At 42.9% G+C, this 20396-nt stretch overlaps 1 protein-coding gene across 5 annotated transcripts in view; it reads left to right on the top strand.

Moving 5' to 3' along the window:
- map1sa (microtubule-associated protein 1Sa) overlaps positions 1-18314 on the top strand; it is a 38836-nt gene extending 20522 nt beyond the window's left edge. For 3 of the 5 annotated variants that reach the window (XM_069927856.1, XM_069927857.1, XM_069927858.1), the window contains 3 exons: positions 9949-13585; positions 13834-14042; positions 14902-18314. In XM_069927856.1, coding sequence (XP_069783957.1) covers positions 9949-13585; positions 13834-14042; positions 14902-15057 — 4002 coding nt within the window. In that variant the 3' untranslated portion in view covers positions 15058-18314. The remainder of the gene's footprint in view (positions 1-9948; positions 13586-13833; positions 14043-14901) is intronic. The other 2 variants (XM_069927859.1, XM_069927860.1) reach the window with 2 other exon arrangements.
- Positions 18315-20396: the final 2082 nt, after the last annotated feature.

The following is a 20396-nucleotide window of genomic DNA, read 5'->3' as shown; positions in this document are numbered from 1 at the left end:
ACTTTAAAGTTGACAAAATTTAATGGATTTGTATCAGTAGGTGATTGCTGTGATATACTGTAAATATGGAGTATGAATTCTGGGCATTTACATCAATTTCTGGGGTGGATGGGGATCGGTGTTTATCTACATCATATTAGATGAGCATCTGTGTGCTAGCCACAGCCTGCTATAATATTATGGGTGGTGTTTTGACCTATTCTCCACACCTATTGGGGGGGATATATATTTTTGTTTAGTTTTGTGTTATAGATAGGATGGTATCTATTTTCTTTTTCTTTGTCTATATACTTTTCAATATCACTCTTTTCTACTGGAGCTGTCGACAGATTTGGGTCCACTATTGCGTATTGGGCATGTGGTTCCATTATTTAAAAAGGGTTCAAGGAGGAAGCCTGGCAATTATTGGCCTGTAAGTTTGACGTCTGTGGTAGGTAAATTAATGGAGAAAGTTCTTAGAGATAGTACTTATAAATATCTGGATAGACAGGGTCTGATCAGGAGCACTCAACATGGATTTGTGGGCAGAAGGTCCTGTTTGACCAATCTGATTGAATTTTTTGAAGAGGTGACTAGGAATGTGGATGAGGGTAGCGCGGTGGATGTTGTCTATATGGACTTCAGTAAGGCCTTCGATAAGGTACCACATGGAAGGTTAGGAAGGTGCAGTCTTTAGGTATAAATTTTGAGATAGTCAAATGGATTGAACATTGGCTGAAAGGGAGAGGCCAGAGAGTGGTAGTGGAAAATTGTCTGTCAGGTTGGAGGCCGGTGACCAGTGGTGTGCCTCAGGGATCTGTATTGGGCCCATTGTTGTTCGTTATATACATTAATGATCTAGATGATGGGGTGGTGAATTGGATTAGTAAATATGCAGACGATACTAAGATAGGCGGAATAGTGGATAATGAAGGTTTTCAAGGATTGCAGAGGGATTTGGGCTGCTTAGAAAAGTGGGCTGAAAAATGGCAGATGGAATTTAATGCTGATAAGTGTGAGGTGCTTCATTTTGGTAAGAAGAATCAGAACAGGATATACGTAGTAAATGAGAGAGCATTGATGAATACAGAAGAGCAGAAGGATTTAGGAGTAACGGTACATCGTTCCCTGAATGTAGAAACTCATGTGAATAGGGTGGTGAAGAAGGCTTTTAGTATGCTGGCCTTTATCAATCATTGCATGGAATATAGGAGTTGGGAAGTGATGTTGAGATTGTATAAGGCATTGGTGCGGCCTAATTTAGAGTTCTGTGTGCAGTTCTGGTCGCCTAATTATAGGAAGGATATAAACAGAGTGGAGAGAGTGCAGAGAAGATTTACCAGAATGATACCTGGTGTCATGATAATGAATATGTATGAGATGTACCGGAAATCACGTGGTATGAGAGAGAGATAAGAACACAAGCAGGAGAACAAAGGAAACGGGAGAATAAAAGCCACGGAGAAGTTTACCTGATAAGACTTGTGTTTAATGTTTTATTAATTTCACATTTCGGGCCACAAATGTGACATTGGCGACGAGGATGAAAGAAGCTTGAAGAAAATTAAAGACTAAACAAGATTACAGGTTTACAGACAACTTCAAGGTGATAAGAATTTTCTCTGTGACTCAGTACTTTTGGGGCTGGAATATTTCCTCATGGCTGGGGCAGACGGTGACTTTCTAACACATAGTGGAATTCCTCATTTTGACCCAACGGGTGATGCAAGCACTGTAAGTGTGAAGTGGAAGGCATGGCTGGAAGAATTTGAATCCTACGCCGACAGTTGTGGCCTATTTCTAGATACCGTTACAGTTGAACAAAAAGTGCAGAGAAGGGCGTTACTTCTTTTCGCGGCTGGACCCGCAGTTCGGGAAACATTTAAGACACTTTTGAATACTGGAAGAAAGGATGAGTACCGGAAAGCGGTAGATGCATTAAATGCACATTATGTAGTGACACCGAATGCTACATTTCAACGCCATTTGTTTCGGAGAACGAGACAAGAAGATGGCCAGACAATTGCTCAGTACGTGACGAGACTACGCCAGCTTGATGTTGGATGCAATTACATGCCAGCTGATTTGGACAACCAATTATTGGATCAAGTTGTACAGCACTGTAGATCAGATAAACTCAGAAGACGTCTACTGGAAAGAGGGAGTGAGTTGGAACTCACCGATGCTTTAACCATTGCTGCTGCATTAGAGGCTGTTGAAGGGCAATTTCATACCATGACCCTGAAAGACAACTCAAGCCAGCAAATTAAGAGGCTCTCACATTGCCATAACCAGCCAAGATACACGCCGACACATGACGTGGAGTGTTATAGATGTGGAAACCGAGGTCACTTTGGAAAAGACCCATATTGCCCGACCAAAGGCAAAGTTTGCAGAAAGTGTGGAGGTAAGGACCACTTTGCAAAGAAGTGCAAAAGCAAGTCCAATGCAGACCAGAAGAGGAAGAGTACAACTTCCAAAGGCAAAGCCTGGGGGAAAGGAAAGTATCCTGGAAAGAAAGATACCATTCGCCAGATAGACAGTGACGATGATGATACCCAGGAGGAACAGAATTGTTACCAATTTGCGTTGAATGAAGTACATCATGAGAAAGTCCCAGTGATCATTGGTGGAGTGACAGTGCAGGTCATTGTAGACTCAGGCAGTGACAGTAATGTGATTGATCGACATTTATGGGAGAAGTTGAAAAGGAAAAAGATCATCTGTACCTCAAAGAAGTGTTCCAAGAAACTGTATCCATACACAGCAACCAAGCCATTGCAGACCATTGGATGTTTTACTGCAACTGTTGAAGCTGGAGATAAGTGCACCGAAGCAGAGTTTATGGTCATAGAAGAGAGGGGAGAACCATTGCTGAGTAGAAGCACAGCGCAAGACCTGGCAATACTTCATATTGGAGCTTGTGTCAATTCAATTCAGTCATACGAGGATATGAAGCAAGAATTCCCCGCAGTCTTTCAAGGAGTAGGAAAGCTGAAAGGTCGACAATTGAAGCTAGCGGTAGATGAAACGGTCAAACCCAAGGCACAACCAATGCGCCGAACTCCGTTTGGACTTCGTTTGAAAGTCGAAGCCAAAATTAAAGAATTGATCGAGCAAGACATTATAGAACCGGTGGAACATTCGACACAATGGGTCAGTCCTGTAGTGATTGTGCCCAAACCAAAGGGTGACATAAGACTATGTGTTGACATGAGAATGGCCAATGAAGCTATAATTAGAGAACGACACCCTATACCAACAGTGGAGGAAATACTTCAAGAACTAACTACCAGCAAGGTATTCTCAAAAATTGATCTGAAATGGGGCTATCATCAATTAGAGCTGGATCCAGGTTCCCGAGATGTAACTACATTTGTGACTCACTGTGGATTGTATCGTTACAAGAGACTATCATTTGGAATTAATGCAGCTTCGGAGATCTACCAGTATGAAATCCATCGAGTGATTCAAGGCATTCCTGGAGTTGCCAACATTTCTGACGACATCATAGTCCATGCACCAACGAAGGAAGAGCATGACAAACGGTTGAGGCATGTACTATCTAGACTACAGGAAGCAGGCCTTACCATGAATGGAAACAAGTGCCAGTTCGGTGTGTCAGAAATGGAGTTCATGGGACACAGACTTACACGGAAAGGACTAAACCCTGCAGAGGCCAAGGTGAAAGCTATTGCAGAGGCACGTGCACCTCAGAACGCAACAGAGGTGAGGAGTTTCCTGGGATTGGTCAATTTTTGTGCAAAGTTCATTCCTAATTTCGCTACAGTGGCAGAACCACTAAGGAAACTAACCAGGAAAGGTGTACCATTTCATTTTGGATCTGAGCAGAAGAAAGCGTTCACAGCGCTGAAGCAAAGCCTGACAGATGCAAAAACTCTTGGATATTACGATCCGGCGGCATCAACCAAAGTCATAGCGGATGCCAGCCCAGTTGGTTTAGGAGCAGTGTTGGTCCAGATGCATGATGGAGGACTAAGAATCATTGCCTATGCCAGCAGATCGTTATCAGATGTGGAAAGAAGATACTCTCAGACAGAGAAAGAAGCACTCGGACTTGTATGGGCCTGTGAGAGGTTCCATGCCTATTTATACGGCATTGAATTTGAACTCATCACAGATCATAAGCCATTAGAGGTGATCTATGCACCTAGATCCAAACCATGTGCCAGAATAGAGAGATGGGTACTCAGACTACAACCCTACAAATATAAAGTAATCCACATTGCAGGGAAAACAAACATTGCTGATCCGCTGTCCAGATTGGTGAAGGATGGTGGTCCACAATCCAAGTCAGAATTGGGAACAGAAACAGAGAGCTTTGTATGCTTCGTAGCTATTCAGGCGACACCGAAAGCTGTGACTACGAAGGAAGTCGAGAGAGAATCCGAACATGATTCAGAACTCATGGAAGTAAGAGAATGCATACAGAGTGGACAATGGGACAAGTGTACTCACAAGGCTTACATTCCCATTAGAGACGAACTTTGTTGCATCGGACAGTGTGTATTAAGAGGTTGCAGGTTGGTGATTCCGCAAAGATTGAGACCGAAGATCGTATCCTTAGCGCATGAAGGACACCTAGGTATTGTTGGTACCAAGCAAAACCTCAGGACCAAGGTATGGTGGCCAAGTTGTGATAAAGACGCCGAGAAATTTGTTAAAACTTGTCACGGATGTCAAATCACAAGTAGGAGTAATCCGCCAGAACCGATCCGGAGTACGCATGGATCATGGATCGACGTAGCTGTTGATTTTCTTGGACCTTTACCGACGGGTGAATCAATTATGGTAGTGATTCATTACTACAGCAGATACTATGAGTACGTGGTGTTGAAGTCCACAACCACTGAAAAAACAATACAAGCGTTAGCAGAGATATTCGTAAGATATGGATTACCTGTTACATTATACTCTGACAATGGTCCACAATTCATTTCAGAGACATTTGCAGAATACATGAGGACCACAGGTATCCACCATCATAAAGTAACTCCGAAATGGCCGCAAGCCAACGGAGAAGTAGAGAGACAAAATCAGTCCATTGAAAAACGATTGAGGGTTGCACACGCAGAAGGACAAAATTGGCGAGAAGCATTGCTATCTTATGTGGCTGTCTATCGAGCAACGACTCATGCACCCACTGGAAAAAGTCCTGCAGAAGCATTTTTTGGGAGAAAAATCCGCACAAAAATGCCAGAAATAAAGGAAATCCGAGACGACCAGGAGATGAGGGACCACGATGCTGAAAAGAAAGGTGCAGCAAAGCTGTACACAGATTCGAAACATGGAGCCAAGTACTCAGACATCATGCCAGGAGATAATGTTCTAGTGAGGCATGAAACTGGTGGTAAGCTAGACACACCTTATTACCATCAACCCTATACTGTCGTATCCAGAAGTGGCAGTATGGTGACAGTCAAGTCTCCGACTGGAGTCCTGTATAAGAGAAATGTATCAAGTGTAAAAAGGTACCAGTCCAGAGATACATCGAGCGAAGAGGTTGAAAGGCCAATATGAGATGCTGAAACTGAGAGACCTGATGATGTTCCAGAGGCAGTTACCAGCACTCCTGATGAAGTGACTAGAGCGCCAGAAACACCCGAAGCCGTGGCGAGCAATATTTCCGACGCTGAGAGTGAACAACCGAGAAGCGACGACAATATCGCAGGCAGGGCGAAACGAAACCGGAAACCGCCCAAACGATACGAAGACTTTGTGCCATAGTTTTAATAAGAACTTTGGGACATATTTTAATCTTATATCATAAAGTGCATGTATGAATGCTGTAGGAAGTAAATTTTATGTAGTTGAGTTATAGTATTACCATTAGTTACGATGTTTGTATGTTTCCGAGGGATATTGGTAAGTGAAGGTAAAGTTTATTTCTGATTAAAGGAGGGATGTCATGATAATGAATATGTATGAGATGTACCGGAAGTCACGTGGTATGAGAGAGAGATAAGAACACAAGCAGGAGAACAAAGGAAACGGGAGAATAAAAGCCACGGAGAAGTTTACCTGATAAGACTTGTGTTTAATGTTTTATTAACTTCACATTTCGGGCCACAAATGTGACACCTGGGTTTAAGCATCTAGAGTACAGGGAGAGATTGGGCAGATTAGGTCTTTATTCTTTGAAGCGTAGAAGGTTGAGAGGGGATTTGATAGAGGTATTTAAGATTATGAAAGGGATAGACAGAGTGGATGTGGATAGACTATTTCCGTTAAGAGTAAGAGAGATTGAAACAAGAGGACATAAGTTAAGAGTTAAGGGGCAGAGGTTTAGAGGTAACATGAGGGGGAACTTCTTTACTCAGAGTGGTAGCGGTGTGGAACGAGCTTCCGGGAGAAATAGTGGCGGCAGAGTCAATTTTATTATTTAAGAAAAAGCTGGACAGGTATATGGATGAGAAGAAGGTGGAGGGTTATGGTCATTGTGCAGGTAGGTGGGACTAGAGAGGAGTGTTTGGTTCGGTGCGGACTAGAAGGGCCTAATGGCCTGTTTCCGTGCTGTAATTGTTATGTTATGTTATGAATGTAATATTGGGATCTCAGGGAGAAAAATATTGGAAGGATATAAATGAGATACCAGAAATGGATATAATTAGAACTCTGTGGTGATGGCAAACGTGGTAAAGCTTATCAGTATTAACATAAATGTTTGAATAACCCTATTAAAAGGAAGAAGGTACTTTCTTACATTTTTTTTTAAATGGTGTAAACCTGGCCTTTCTTCAGGAAACACTGAAAATGCTTCTGCAGGACTTTTTCCAGTGGGTGCATGAGTCGTTGCTCGATAGACAGCCACATAAGATAGCAATGCTTCTCGCCAATTTTGTCCTTCTGCGTGTGCAACCCTCAGTCGTTTTTCAATGGACAATGAACATCAGAAATTAAAAAGCATCTGGGTGTTTTCCTTCAATTCTAAAGCCAGGGTTGTGGTGATCTTAATAAAGAAGAATCTTCCAGTTGCAATTCAGAATGTTGCAATTGATCTAGTAGGTGTATATGTTAAGGTTCACTGTCAGATATATTCTGAATCTTGGATTCTGTTAAATTTATACGCCCCAAATGAAGATGATGAAAGATTTATAAAATAAACTTTTTTTAATTGGCAGATGCACACCATAATATAGTAGTAGTGGGAGATTTTAGCTCGTATTTGGATCTGGTCTTGGATAAATCAACAAGGGCAGGAACCAGGACTAGGATGACTAAAGCTAATCCTAGTTTCAATGAGAGAACTGAATTTAGTGGATGCCTGGAGGAAATTGCATCTGAGACAAAGAGACTATTTTTACTCCAACAGATATGACTCATATTCTAAGATGGACTTATTTTTGCTATCTGGACATTGACAGGATAGAATCATGAAAGCTGAGTATAAGATAAGGGTCCTGTCAGATCATTCACCTCTATTGTTATCAATTGCTCCGCCTGATAAACAGGACACGGTCTATAGGTGGCATTTTAATTCATTGAGGTTGAGAAGATCGGAATTTCGTGATTTCATTGGGAGACATAGTGGGATCTTTTGTAAAACTAATTGTTATTCTGATGCCAATAAATTTATTATATGGGACTCCTTAAAATCTTATTTTAGGGGTCAATTAATTAGTTGTACCTCAAAAATTAAAAAAAAAATGTACAAGACAGGTAGATAAGTTAGTAAAAGGTATACAAATTGGAGGGCTTGCAGTTAAGGAGCTCAGAACAAAAGCGAAGGGCACTTATTAGTCAAAAGCTTGAATATAATAAATACCTTACAAACATTATAAGATGGAAAAAGCGATAATGAGAGCTAAACAAAGGTATTACGAACTGGGGGAAAGAGCTCATAAAGACCTATCTTGGCGATTGAAAGAAGGTTCCCCATACAATCAATGAGATTGAAACAGAAACAAATAGAATCTCCTATAAACCATTAGAAATTAATGAAGCCTTTAAATCATTTTACTTCAAATTATATTAATTGGAATGACAGGGAGATATTAATAAATCAGATGACTATTTGACACGATTGGCCTTGCCAAATTTAGATTTGACTGAGCAGAATTAATTAAATGCGCCCTTTACTCAATTGGAAATAGAGGAGGCATTGAATTTATTACATGTTAACAGATCCCCCAGCAAAGATGGCTTTCCACTAGAATTTTATAAAGGATTTAAAGACTTGTTAATGCCTTTTTTAAATGGAGGTATTGAATCAGGCTGTTGGATTACATACTCTGCTGGAATCCTCCTCAACAGCAATAATAATGGTGATTCCTAAGAAAGATAGGGATCCATTGAAACTGTCAACTGATCTCTTTTTTTAAATGCTGATTACAAAATATTAGCTAAGGCTTTGGCAAATAGATTAGCTAATTTTTTCCCTAAATTGTTAAATAAAGACCAAACAGGATTTGTGAAGAAAAGAGAATCAGCAGACAATGTAACAAGTATACTTAGTGTAATTCATTTGGCCCAGAAAAAGGGTAAACATAGTGTGACAGTTGCTTTGGATGTGGAAAAGACCTTTGATAGATTGGAGTGAGACTTCTTATTAATGTAATTTGACTAGGTCAAAATGTCATAAATTGGATTTGAGCTCTTTATAATGAGTCATAAGACTAGGGTTATACCTCATGGTCAAATGTCTTTGAGATATCCACTATCTAGGTCTAGTAGACAAGGATGTCCACTATCACCAGCCCTCTTTGTACTGGCCATAGAACCTTTAGCTGAAGCCATTTGATGGGATCCAAACATTAAGGGGTTCAGAGTGGACCAAGATGAGTATAAAATCAGTTTTTTTTTGCAGAAGATGTACAAATATATCTGATGGACCCTGTAACCTCTCTACAAAGACTGCATTTGCAATTGGAAGATTATTGGAAAGTCTTTGGATATAAAATAAATTGGAATAAAAATGAGATCATATCTTCAAAGGATGGATATGATACAGATTGCAAAAGAAATACACAATTCAGATGGCCGGAAAATGGGATCATATATTTAGGGATAAAGTGAATAATGATTTAAAAAGTTTGTATGTTGAATGACCTTCCCCCACTTAAGAAAGTTGAAGAGGATTTAAATGGATAACTCTCCCAATAACGATTGTAGAGTGAATTGTATTAAAATGAACATATTTCCTTGTTTACAGTATCTCTTCCAGACTCTTCCAATACCTCTACCACAGATATTCGTTCAAAATTTGAATGAATTAATTAGGAAGTTTTTAAGGATTCTATTTATTTTTCTTCCCTTTATTGAGATTTAGACAAAAATAATTGGCTTTTTTGAACTGGGTTCCAGATCTCAACAGCTCCCCTTTTTTTCTGATTCAGGGTTTTGGGGGTGGGGGAAGGGATAAGGGTTATATTTGGAAATGTATCAATGATTAATTCACATTTATTTTATTTGTGATAGTAATTTTGGAGATCCTAACTACTCAGTGGCAGCCAAATGTTTTGTTTGTCTCTGTATCTTCCATTGATTACTTCAGGTCTACACCACCTGTTCGCCTCCAATGCCTGCTTGGGGGTAATAGCTCTTTTATCTTTTACTGTATCAAGATCCTTCAACTACCTGTTCTGAAGATTACCACTGATCTTAGCCAATCATCCATCATGGATAGATGCTCCAATTCTTCCATTTGGTTCAGGGTCCTCATAACTCCCCTATGTAACCTCTCCAGTGAAAGTGCACCTTTCTTGTAAAGTGACTGGAACAGAATTTGTCATTGGAATTGGAGGGGCCCTGGGCCCTTGAGATGGGTGGAACCATGGGGATATTTAGAAAGCAGGTTGGGAAATGTATAATCCTAGTCGCAATGACCTATGTAGGTCAGAGAGTGCAAGGATAGTGGATGAGCAAATGATCATTTGAGCCTTGAGTGGTTGAAGTGTACAAAGCATTGGCTTGAATGGTGCATTAATGAGTTGACTTTGTATTTCTTAGATTGGAGAGCTGTTGAGCTTCACGCCTCCTGCTGATAAGGCCAGCCTTTGTCTCTGCTGCCCTGACTTGGGAGAGTGGAAGCGATCAAGCCTGGAGCAACACAGCCTTCAGGAGTTTATTGAGATCAAAATGAATCCTCCAGCCACACAATCAGAGATGGAGGGACTGCAGGAATTCTTGGAATACCTCACTGAATCAGTGGAGGCGACATCTCCCTTTGATCTGCTGGAGCCTCCAGCTACTATGGGCTTCCTGAAGCTCTCCAAGCCATGCTGCTACGTTTTCCCAGGTGGCCAAGGGGACTCTGCCTTTTTTGCTGTCAATGGCTTCAATATCCTTGTTGATGGAGGTTCAGACCAGAAATCTTCATTCTGGAAGCTGGTCCGCCACTTGGACAGGATCGACTCAGTTCTGTTGACTCACATTGGGACGGACAACCTGCCTGGGGTCAACAGTCTGCTGCAGAGGAAGCTGGCAGAGCTAGACGAGGATCAGTCTCAAGGCTCTGAACTGAATGGTGAATGGACAAAGAACCTCATTTCCCCTGAAGTTGGTGTTATGTTCCTCAATGCACCAAACCGATTCCAACACATTGAAAGGAAGAATGTCAGGCGAGGTGTGGATGAGCTCAGTGTATTGCTTCAGCATCTGGATGATTTGGGTATTAACCCTCAACCACTCTATAGGACTATTGGGAACTCCATTGAACCAATAATTCTCTTTCAGAAAATGGGAGTTGGCCGCCTGGAGATGTACATCCTCAACCCGAAAAAAGATAGCAAGGACTTGGACTTCATGCTGCATCAGTGGGCAGGTAGCAGTGGGCCAAAAGGAGGAGATCTCCCAATTCAGTGCTTGGTCTCCATTTGTGCTCTCATTGCCTGGCATCCAGCCAGTCGAGTGGAGAAAATAATCCGAGTGCTGTTCCCGGGTTGCACTCCGCAAAGCAAGATCTTGGAGGGGTTGGAGAGGATGAAACACCTGGATTTCCTGAAGCAGCCTGTGGCTACACTGGGTGAGCTGGAAGCTCTACAGAAGGAGAAAGGCACCAAGCCAAAGCGCACGGAGAGCCGTGAGAGTCTCAAAAGCCTCACAAGGGGCTCGTCAGGCAAAACTGGACGAGATTTGGAAGCCGGGCTGACGATGGGGAGGCTGAACTCTGCCAAGGACAAGTCAGCAAGACTGGAGAGGAAAGAGCAGGCCGGGAAAACAAAAACTTCCGTGGCAGTGAAGGGTGAGGGAGCGAGGGATCCTCTCCCCAGAGTGTCATCCGCACCCAAGGTGGATGAGAAGGGAAAACCCGAGAATAAGCAGGAGGCCAAAGAGAAACTTCAGAAAAAAGAAGCCAGGCCAACAAAAATGGAAGAGAAGGGTACAAAGCTGCCTAAAAGGGAAGATGGGAAAGAGGCTGATGACAAGGTGCTGAGGAAGGACTTAACAAAGCAAGTTAAAAGGGAGCCCAAGAAGATTGAAAAAGTGATGGCCAAGCCCCCTCCCAGATCTCTCCCAGTTGCTTCTGAAGGCAGGAAGTCCTCTGCCAAAGCCAGTGGGTCAGCCAGTTCCAGAGAGCCCAGGAAGGATCCTGGAAGGGAATTGGTCAGAGCCAAGCCTAGGACTTCAAAGAAAGCATCTGCCCCAGATCATCAGGGGAAACCAGGCATGGCAGAATCTTCTGGGATGTCTACTCCCGAAGACATGACAGCAGAGTTTGCAAAGCTGGAGCAGGAAAAGGGTGTAGCCACACTCCCCAAGGAGGAAGAAGTGCTGCAGGGGGAAAACCTACCTGAGGAGGCTTTCACCCCTCTGGAGGTAGAGATGGAGCTCAAGACTCAACTACAGGGCAATGGCGATACGCAAAACAGAGAAGCGGCAGAGGAACAAGAGACATGCATGCAACAGGCAGCCAGAGTTGGTGCTGCCCGAGCAGAAGGTGATGAAGGTATGGTTACAATCCATCCCGTTAATGGTCTGATCTGTGGTACTGAAATCGACTGTGACTTTGAGCTGGAAAGTCCTGATAAGTTCAGGTATTTTGATGACAATTTAAGCCCCAGCAGGAACATGGCTGCCCAATCTCCTCTTGCAAAAACCCCAAGGAGCGATCGTAGTGTTAATTTTGACCTGACTCCAACAGAGCTTGGTCCGCATCCACCAGGTGAGGTCAAAGGGCTGCCGTCTGCTGCCACAAACCAAGACAATGCAGAGGAGCAATATGCCAGCTCTGAGGAGAAGACCTTGGAGATGGTCTCTCCTCCCGGATCCGGGCCTGCCAGTGCTGGCCACACCCCATTCCACCAGTCACCAACTGACAGCATCCTTCCCAGAAGTGAAGATGGTTTAATTGAGGATGTTTCCAGCTTCCTCCATGGGGAAAACCAGTTGGCCAATGCTTGTGATAAACTTGCAGAGGGAGCACCCCTGCCAAACTCGCGACCTCCGTCTGAGAACGCCAGTGCACCACTGGACAGACACACTGGTTTCCTGAGCTTGAGTCCATTCAAGGATGCTGTCCCTGATGTCTCACCAACTCTGACGACCCCTTCTCTGCCTGCTGAAGTTGGCTCTCCTCACTCAACAGAAGTTGATGAGTCTCTATCGGTCTCCTTTGAGCAGGTCTTGCCACCCCTGACTGAGGCACTGAGCGCTGCACCCGAGGCCAATCAGAGGGGCCATCCCAACAGTGCTTCTCCTGAACAGGAAGTTCTTTCTGGGATGAGTGATCCTCATGGCATGAGCCTTCCCCTGAGGACTTTGCAAGATGCCTTCCGGCCTCTGCTTCCCAACTCAGGGGACGGTGGGTGCAGACTGCCTCTCACTGAAGGAGTGGACGGGCCTGGGCCACATGTGGCCAGGCTCCCCTCTGAGTCCCCTCATGACGTTGACCTGTGCCTTGTGTCGCCTTGTGAATTTAAGCACCCAAAGACCGAAGTCTCTCCATCCTTTGTCAACCCCAGTCCAAGGGACATGTCGGACGATAGTGACCATTCCCAGGAGTGTGCAAAGCCAGTGGGGCAAAGTATGGCCCACCAGCTCCTCTCCAGCAAAAAGATGCTAGTAGACCAAACCACTCCAACTTCTGCCAGCGAATCCCTCCCATCCCACTCACTTTCAGAAATTCCACCTGGGACTGAGGACTGCCCGTCAATCACTGCAGATGGAGGCATGGGGTCGGAGGATGATTCTGAGAGTCTGTCAGTGAGCAGATCTGCTCTGGGTCCCACTTGCCTTCCTTTGTCCTCTGGTTCACATGACCCTCCCCCCTCCCCAATGAAGGACCCTCACCCACTCCCGCCCCAGCCTGGCATCTGCATGGTAGACCCAGAAGTCCTGACCCAGAGCTCTAACAAAGGCACAGCAGACAAGTCAAAAGGGCGGAAGCCTGTTCCCAAGCCAGCTGTGGGCTCTTTGAGTCGCAGAGTTGCGAACGCTAAACAGACAACTTTGTCCAAACCAAAAGGTCCCCAGCTGACATCCAAAGAGATGGAGAAATTGGCGCCAGTCAGCAAGACAGAACAGCCAGGGAAGATTTCCAGGGTAAATTCCAACCAGTCCATCAACTCAGAAGATAAGAAAGGAAAGATTTCTCATGCGCCAAGTTACAGATCGTCTCACAGCACCTCTCGCAGCACAGTGGCAGGTCAGTTACATGATACAGGTGAGGTCTCTATGCATCTCATAATGAAGGTTGAGAGATCAAAGTAGAACTATTATCTGGGTTTTTTTTAAAAATCTGCTTAAATAAACAATCTTAATCTGTGCATGTTGATGAATTTAATTTGTTTCTGCAATATTATAATTATTAATCCCTTTAGTTCCTGAAGTGAATCTTGCTGACACCGTTTCCTGGAGGCAATAAGCTGTTCATTCCGTGTACTGCTTTTGTAGGTTCTGTGAGCAAATGTCCCCCTGTGTACGTGGATCTCACCTACATCCCTAACAGCTATGGTGCCAGGACAATCAACCCTGAATTCTTCAAACGCCTGCGATCATCGGTCTATGTCATAAGTGGAGAAGACCCTCAGAAAGAGGGGGCCATGAGAAACATTCTGGATTCGCTTCTGGAAGGCAAAGCAATGTGGGACAATAACGTACAGGTGACGGCTGCCTTAAACATGAACAATGCCTTTCAAATTGCAGATTTTTATATTGACTCTCAATGACACCCCTCACCCCTTTGTATTTCCTCTTGAGCCTTGCAACCTTCTGGAACCTCTTAGCTTTCAGCCTCTTTGACATTCTGGAATTTAATTGCTCCTCCAATGGAAGTCTGGACCCTAAGCTCTGGAATTTCCTGTTTAATCCATTCCTTCTTGCTCTTCCACTCCTCTAAGACAGTTTGGATATCATAATTGACCATTTTAATCATGTGTCTATCTTTCTGATGGCATCATATCTTGATGAAAGTATGAATATCAAATACCTTTGGGTGTGTAATTACATTAAAGGAACAATGCTAAAGGAATACTGATGCCTTTCATATGAAACTTTGAACCATAATCCTGCAGCAGTTTTGAAGAACGGGAGAGTTCTCCCCAAATCCCTGGCAATTATCATACTTCACGTCATAGACAATCAAATTATTGATCTTTTTGTGGCATACACAAAATTGGCAACCTGTTACCTTTGTTACAATCACTACATTTCCATATTTACCTTTGTGAAGCAATTTACGGAATCTCAAGGTCATGGAGGTTGTGTGATGAAATGTATTGCGTGGCCTGGATTGTTTTTTTTTAAAACAAGTTCAGTAACTTGTTGAGACATTGCAATATAGAGCATCTCTTGGCAAAATTAAGTCTACGTTTGTGTGCTTTTAGCTACAGGAGTAGCATAACAAATCACAAATCTCTACCAACACCATCTAAAGATCTTGCCCACCAACTTGCAGGTTTTGCTGAAATTCTGGAATACTGTTTGCAATCACTTATGTGACGCTGTTCTTTGCTTTTGCAGGTCACCATAATCCCAACCTTTGACTCTCCCATCATGCACGAATGGTACCAGGAGACGCACAAGAGGCAGCAACATTTGAACGTTACTGTGTTGGGCAGCAACAGTACAGTGGTCATGCAGGATGAGACATTCCCAGCATGTAAAGTTGAATTCTAATCGCTCGTGACTGCAAGGAATGCAACTCCTTTGTACACTCTGCTTTTGCCAAGGACAGAGAATTAGAGCCAGGCAGGTTTATTTTCAACCCCAGCCTGTCCCTGGCAATATATAGACCCTTTCTGAAGTATTTGTTTCTAGTGATGTGTTGGGTAATGCACGTAACCATGGAAGCTTTATCCCAGTTCCTGTGAAACCTTTTTTTCAGTTGCACAATTGTATCAGCCAGTGGGCTTAGAAATCATGAGAGCAGCAGTGAACTGGGTGAGGAGCCAGAACTGTGACTATGGTGGGAGGGTGAGAGCTACTTCGGACCAAAGGTTTGAGATAGAACTGGCAGGCCACCAAGTTTTCTGATATGGTGACAGTTTTGTTTTTTTAATGCTTTTGTCCCTGACATACAAATCACTTGAAGAGAAATTTGAACCATTCTTACTTACTATGAATGGATGTTTTATATTGTCTTAGTTAAGATGGCATTCTTGGCTTCAGTTTGCAGCCTTGCTAAGGTTTAACTAAAAGGCAATGTTACGTAAAACCGCTGATATATTGGAAGGGTGAAGACACAGTTTTTTTCCCCCCTTTCCTAAATCATTCAGTTGTAATTTAGAATTGTTGCACCTTCATGTTTCCACCTTCAAATGCACCTGCTTGGGCGTGGATCTACTCTCTGGTACTTGAGACATTGTGGAAATCTGGCTCATCAAGTTGCAGTGGACAAACTAGCATGCCCAGTGTGTCAGCCCAGTGGTTGAATTGGTCTTGAACTAGCCCTGTGCCTATGCCCAAGAATAATTAACCATGAGTAAGATTGTTCCCATTTTAGAATTAATCCAGTGATCATAATGACTCTAACTTGGTCCACAGCTGAAAAGTATAATGATAATTCTGTATAATGTGCTAAATCCTTCCTAATTTTGCTTGATCTTCATTTTTCTAATGAAAATGGTGCTTCAAGGTAAACTACTGGCAAAATGTCTGGTTTGATTATTGTGATCCTACCATTAACCATGGAAATCTTCATTCCTCTTTTTTGAATGCTAATTCAACCAGTAGGATAACAAGGGAGTTGTTCATTGGTTTGAGAATTGTTGACAGGTATCAGTGGTCAAATCTAATTTAAGCTGTGATTATTATTGTTGGGCAGCTTTTGAATGTTGAATCTTAGATTAGGAACAGAAAAATGCTTTTAGGCTGAATGCTTTATTTAAAATGAGGAGCTCTGCTGCTTGATATTAAATACATAGTGCATGTTAATTAGCTTGGGTAAGTAAAATATCAGAGGCTAAGTTGTGGGACTTGGAAGGGAATTAATTGCATTCTCCCTCTCAGGAAACAGAACGAAGTGATCATGTTCCTGATGGGACCTTGCAAGCTGCCATATAGGGTTTGGTGAGATCTATCAGCTACGGGCGATTAATTCGAGGGAGATGTTAATTGGGTGGGTCCTAATTAATATGTACACAAACTCTTTCCTCCAAACCTTTCCACTCTCGAGGAGTCTGTGAAAGTTTACTCCGGCCTTGTAGCAGCTCGTATCCCAACTTCACAAGAATATTCTAGATTCAAATTGTGTGCCTAAAGCTAATAATATTAATCATGGGAAAATGGTGAAGTGCTTGAGAGAGTGAAGAGATCCTACCAACCATAAGGATCTCATTTCCAAAGAGCTCTTGAAGTAGAGAACGCGTAGAGATTTGGGCACGGCTGTTGAAACCTCTGCTCAGAGAGTTCTTGGTCAAGAAAGTTAATGTCTCTGACCCCTGGAAATTGGGGAGGTGTGCAGTGTTCCCTGAAGACTTGTGCCTCCATTGTGGCAGCTTGCTGCATGGCGATTGTTAGTCACAGAAGGAACTCGCCACAAGCTTGGTTGGTTTTGTCCTTATTCTTGAGCCAAGTCTCCATACCAGTGATGGTGGTTTGCCTCTTGGACAGATACTAATGGCTGGCACAGTCAAACAGTCAAGTCTGGTGTCTGGAATGATTTAGACAAGTAGTTGAAGGGAGTGATGGATGTATTGTGAAATGAGTTGCTGCTGTGATAATGACAGGGAATAGGGAAGAGTGGCAGGATGTGGATTGTACTGAGAACACAGAACCTGGTTTACCATTGTAGTCTGCAGACTCAAGCATTTGTACAAATGACATCATTTTAATGTGTTGGAACAGGGTCTATTGGGGCCAGAGGTACCGTCAACTCTACATGTAGGGGTCAGCGGTGTTTTGAAACCTCTTTCCCCCACCTTCCATCTCTAGCCATTGTCACAGACTTTGCTTCGAAGCCTTCACTGACTATGGGATAACCTGGTGTGAGCCCTCTGCTAATTGTTTACATTTTGAGCTCTAGCGAGCTCAAGTCTCGACTACCTTGTGCCCTGATGCCAGCTCATCAAATCCAAATACACTCCAGTGAGCCTCTTTACTGAAAGCTTATGACTATCAGTCTAGAATTGATGCCGCGATTTCAATCTCGTTATTTATTCTTGAAATTAATATATAAGCTGGTTTACACTATTTTGTAATCGCTGTTTTGTGTCAGAGCAGGACTGTTGATCTTTTGTGTAGAACCTTACAATTTTTTAGTATTTTTAATGTGAGGTTTAATCAGTATTAAACACTAATAGTTTAAGATTAAGTGCAGTTTGACTTAATTTATACATTTCATTGGGATCGTCAAGGTGTTCCTGGACATATCTATGTAACCCTTCCATACTAACCAACTACTGACTATGTCAAATATCGAAGGAGGAGTTGTTTCAGTTGTGGCTGTGTTTACAAGTCAGTGTGCACATTATCCAAGTTCAGTGATCTGGGTATCCAAAGCGAGAGATGACCGGTCTAACTTGGCAACTGCCAACTGTTGTATTTGATTGGTTGTTTTGAGCCCAAAATCTAATAGAAGATGTGGAATTCTCCCTCCCCTGCCCCAGAGGAGGACAATTGACTGATTTGCTTCTTCCTTACCACAGAACTGAGAACCCAATTAGAATGATGTCACTGTCTCACTATTGAATGTTGATAAGTAAAGGTGCTCAGTGACTTGAACTGGGTACGAGGGAGGAGGTTTACAATTCCAAATTTTACTTTAATTGGGTGAAGGATGCACGGACTGGCTCGAGTCACTTGTGCAGGCTGCTAATCTGTTTCACTTGCTTTTAGTGAGAGTTCTGTGTGCATACACTGACGTGTCTCGGCACTACTTTACAATTTCTGGCTTCAAGATAAAGTTGAACAATAAAAATATTTCAATAAAGGAACTAATTTTCGTTGTTTATTTCCACTTTTTTCAATCATTTCTGAGCTGCTGTGCTGTCCATAGTCATCTGCAAATCACTGAAGAAAATATCTCTGCCCATCTGGAAATGCAAAAAATGTTACTACATTTCATTCTTGTTATATGGGTATCGCTGATATTTAGTGCCCACGTTCCAGTTGTCCCTTTTAGATGGGGAGGTGCTACTTAGAGCCACTAGATCCAATATAACTAAGATGATGCGTTGATTAAACAGTTGCAAGGTTTTCATCCACTGATCATAAAGCAGAGATATATTTCCCAAATTGAGAGAGATGTGAGATTTGAAGGAATTAAGGTAAAGTTTTCCGTGAATCTGCAGGCTTGCAGATGGAGCTCTGCTGTCAAACAAGCCCTGGTGAGTTGTTTGCAGAGAAATGTTGAGAAAATCAGTTAAGTTTCCCACCACAGCTCTTGGGCTCTAATCTGCTATAATAAATGCAGTTTTGTATCCAGTTCCAACTGGGCAATGTGCAAAGTCTTTGCCAGTGAATACTGTTAGCTGACAGCACTTACAGGTGGTCATTATGTGGTACTTGGGTAGTACAAAAACCACTTATGAAACCAAAACTTGACCAAGATATGGTTCATATGTGGATAACTTCAAATGTGTGCACAGTTGAAGTCAAGTGATGAGAGTGGTCCTCTTCGGGAAGGAGAGAATGCTGGCCAGAATGATGGATGAAAATCCCAGAATGGTGTCAGATTATGCACCCTAAGCAAGCAGCTGGTCACTTCTCAGGAGGAAGAAACATCATTATTTTAAAATTCTCAAGTCTTGTTCAAATGCCATCATTGTCAAATGTTTCTTAAACACTGCAGCAGTCCCTGCCACAAATGCCATCTCAGTAGTCAGTTCTATGTATCACCCTGTTTTTTAAAAAAAATGGTTACCTATTAAACCTCTCTCTTTCCCCCCCACCCCCCCTCACTTTAAACCGATGTCCTCCCATTACTGATTACCCTACTCTGGGCAAAAGGCTGTGGCTTCACTCAATTTCTTCTCATGCTTTTGTACATCTATGAGATCAACTCTCATCCTCCTGTGCTCCAATAAAGAATAAAGCACTAACCTGTTCAATCTCTCCTTGTAGCTCCTGAGTCTGGGCAACATCCTTGTAAATCTTTACCTTTTCCAGCTTGACATCTTCCCTATTGGACAGTGATTAAAAGTGAACACCACTCCATGTGGGACATCACCACTGTTGTACAACTGCAACATGACCTCCCAACTTCTGTACTGAATATTTTGAAGGCCAACGAGGCAAAATCCTTTTTGACCATCCTAACTACCTCAAGGTTCTATTCCTCTGCTCAACAACACTCCATAGATCCCTCACATTCACTGTCTAGGTCCTACCCACATTAGACTTCCCAAAATGCAACAACTTTCATTTCTCTGAAATTCTATTAACCATTCTGACCAACCAATCAAAATCCTGCTGCAATTTTTGTCATCCGTCCTCACTAGCTACACCAGACCCATGTTTATATAAGCGTATGTATTTTTTTCTCCCTCAGAAGACTAGTAACTTGATGCCCACAGATGTTGGCTTTACTGGCCTGTAGTTTCTTGGCTTTTCCCTGCAGCCCTTCTTGAATAGAGGGACCACATGAAGATTTGCAGCTCTTTCTGTTTCAGGAACCCTATTGGGTTGATTTATTGTGCACTGGACTTTAATCCATAGAGATCACCAAATTCAAATCAGGACCATGGGGGAACCACTCCTTGACTGGAATATTCCAATTGAAACAATTCCATTGGTTGGAAATCTTCACATGTTCCCGATTTTGATCGCTGAGCAGCCCGTTCTTGCACAAAGCACTCAGGACTTGCTGTGCGGGACCCATAGAACCCAATTAGAATGATGTCAGTATCGGTGGAACTTCTATACCAGTGATGATTGGTGTCTAGGGTCAGTATCCCAGTGTGGGTGGATCTGCCCTGTGAAGTGCAAGTGTGGGTAGGTCCTTAAATCTGCTAAGGGGCAGTGTCATCAGGGCTGGGATCGTCATAAATTGTGCTGTACTATCGCAACCTGCTGGT

Source organism: Narcine bancroftii, chromosome 3 (assembly GCF_036971445.1).
Source record: "Narcine bancroftii isolate sNarBan1 chromosome 3, sNarBan1.hap1, whole genome shotgun sequence".
Lineage (NCBI taxonomy): Eukaryota > Metazoa > Chordata > Chondrichthyes > Torpediniformes > Narcinidae > Narcine > Narcine bancroftii.
This window is presented reverse-complemented; position numbering and strand designations above follow the sequence as displayed.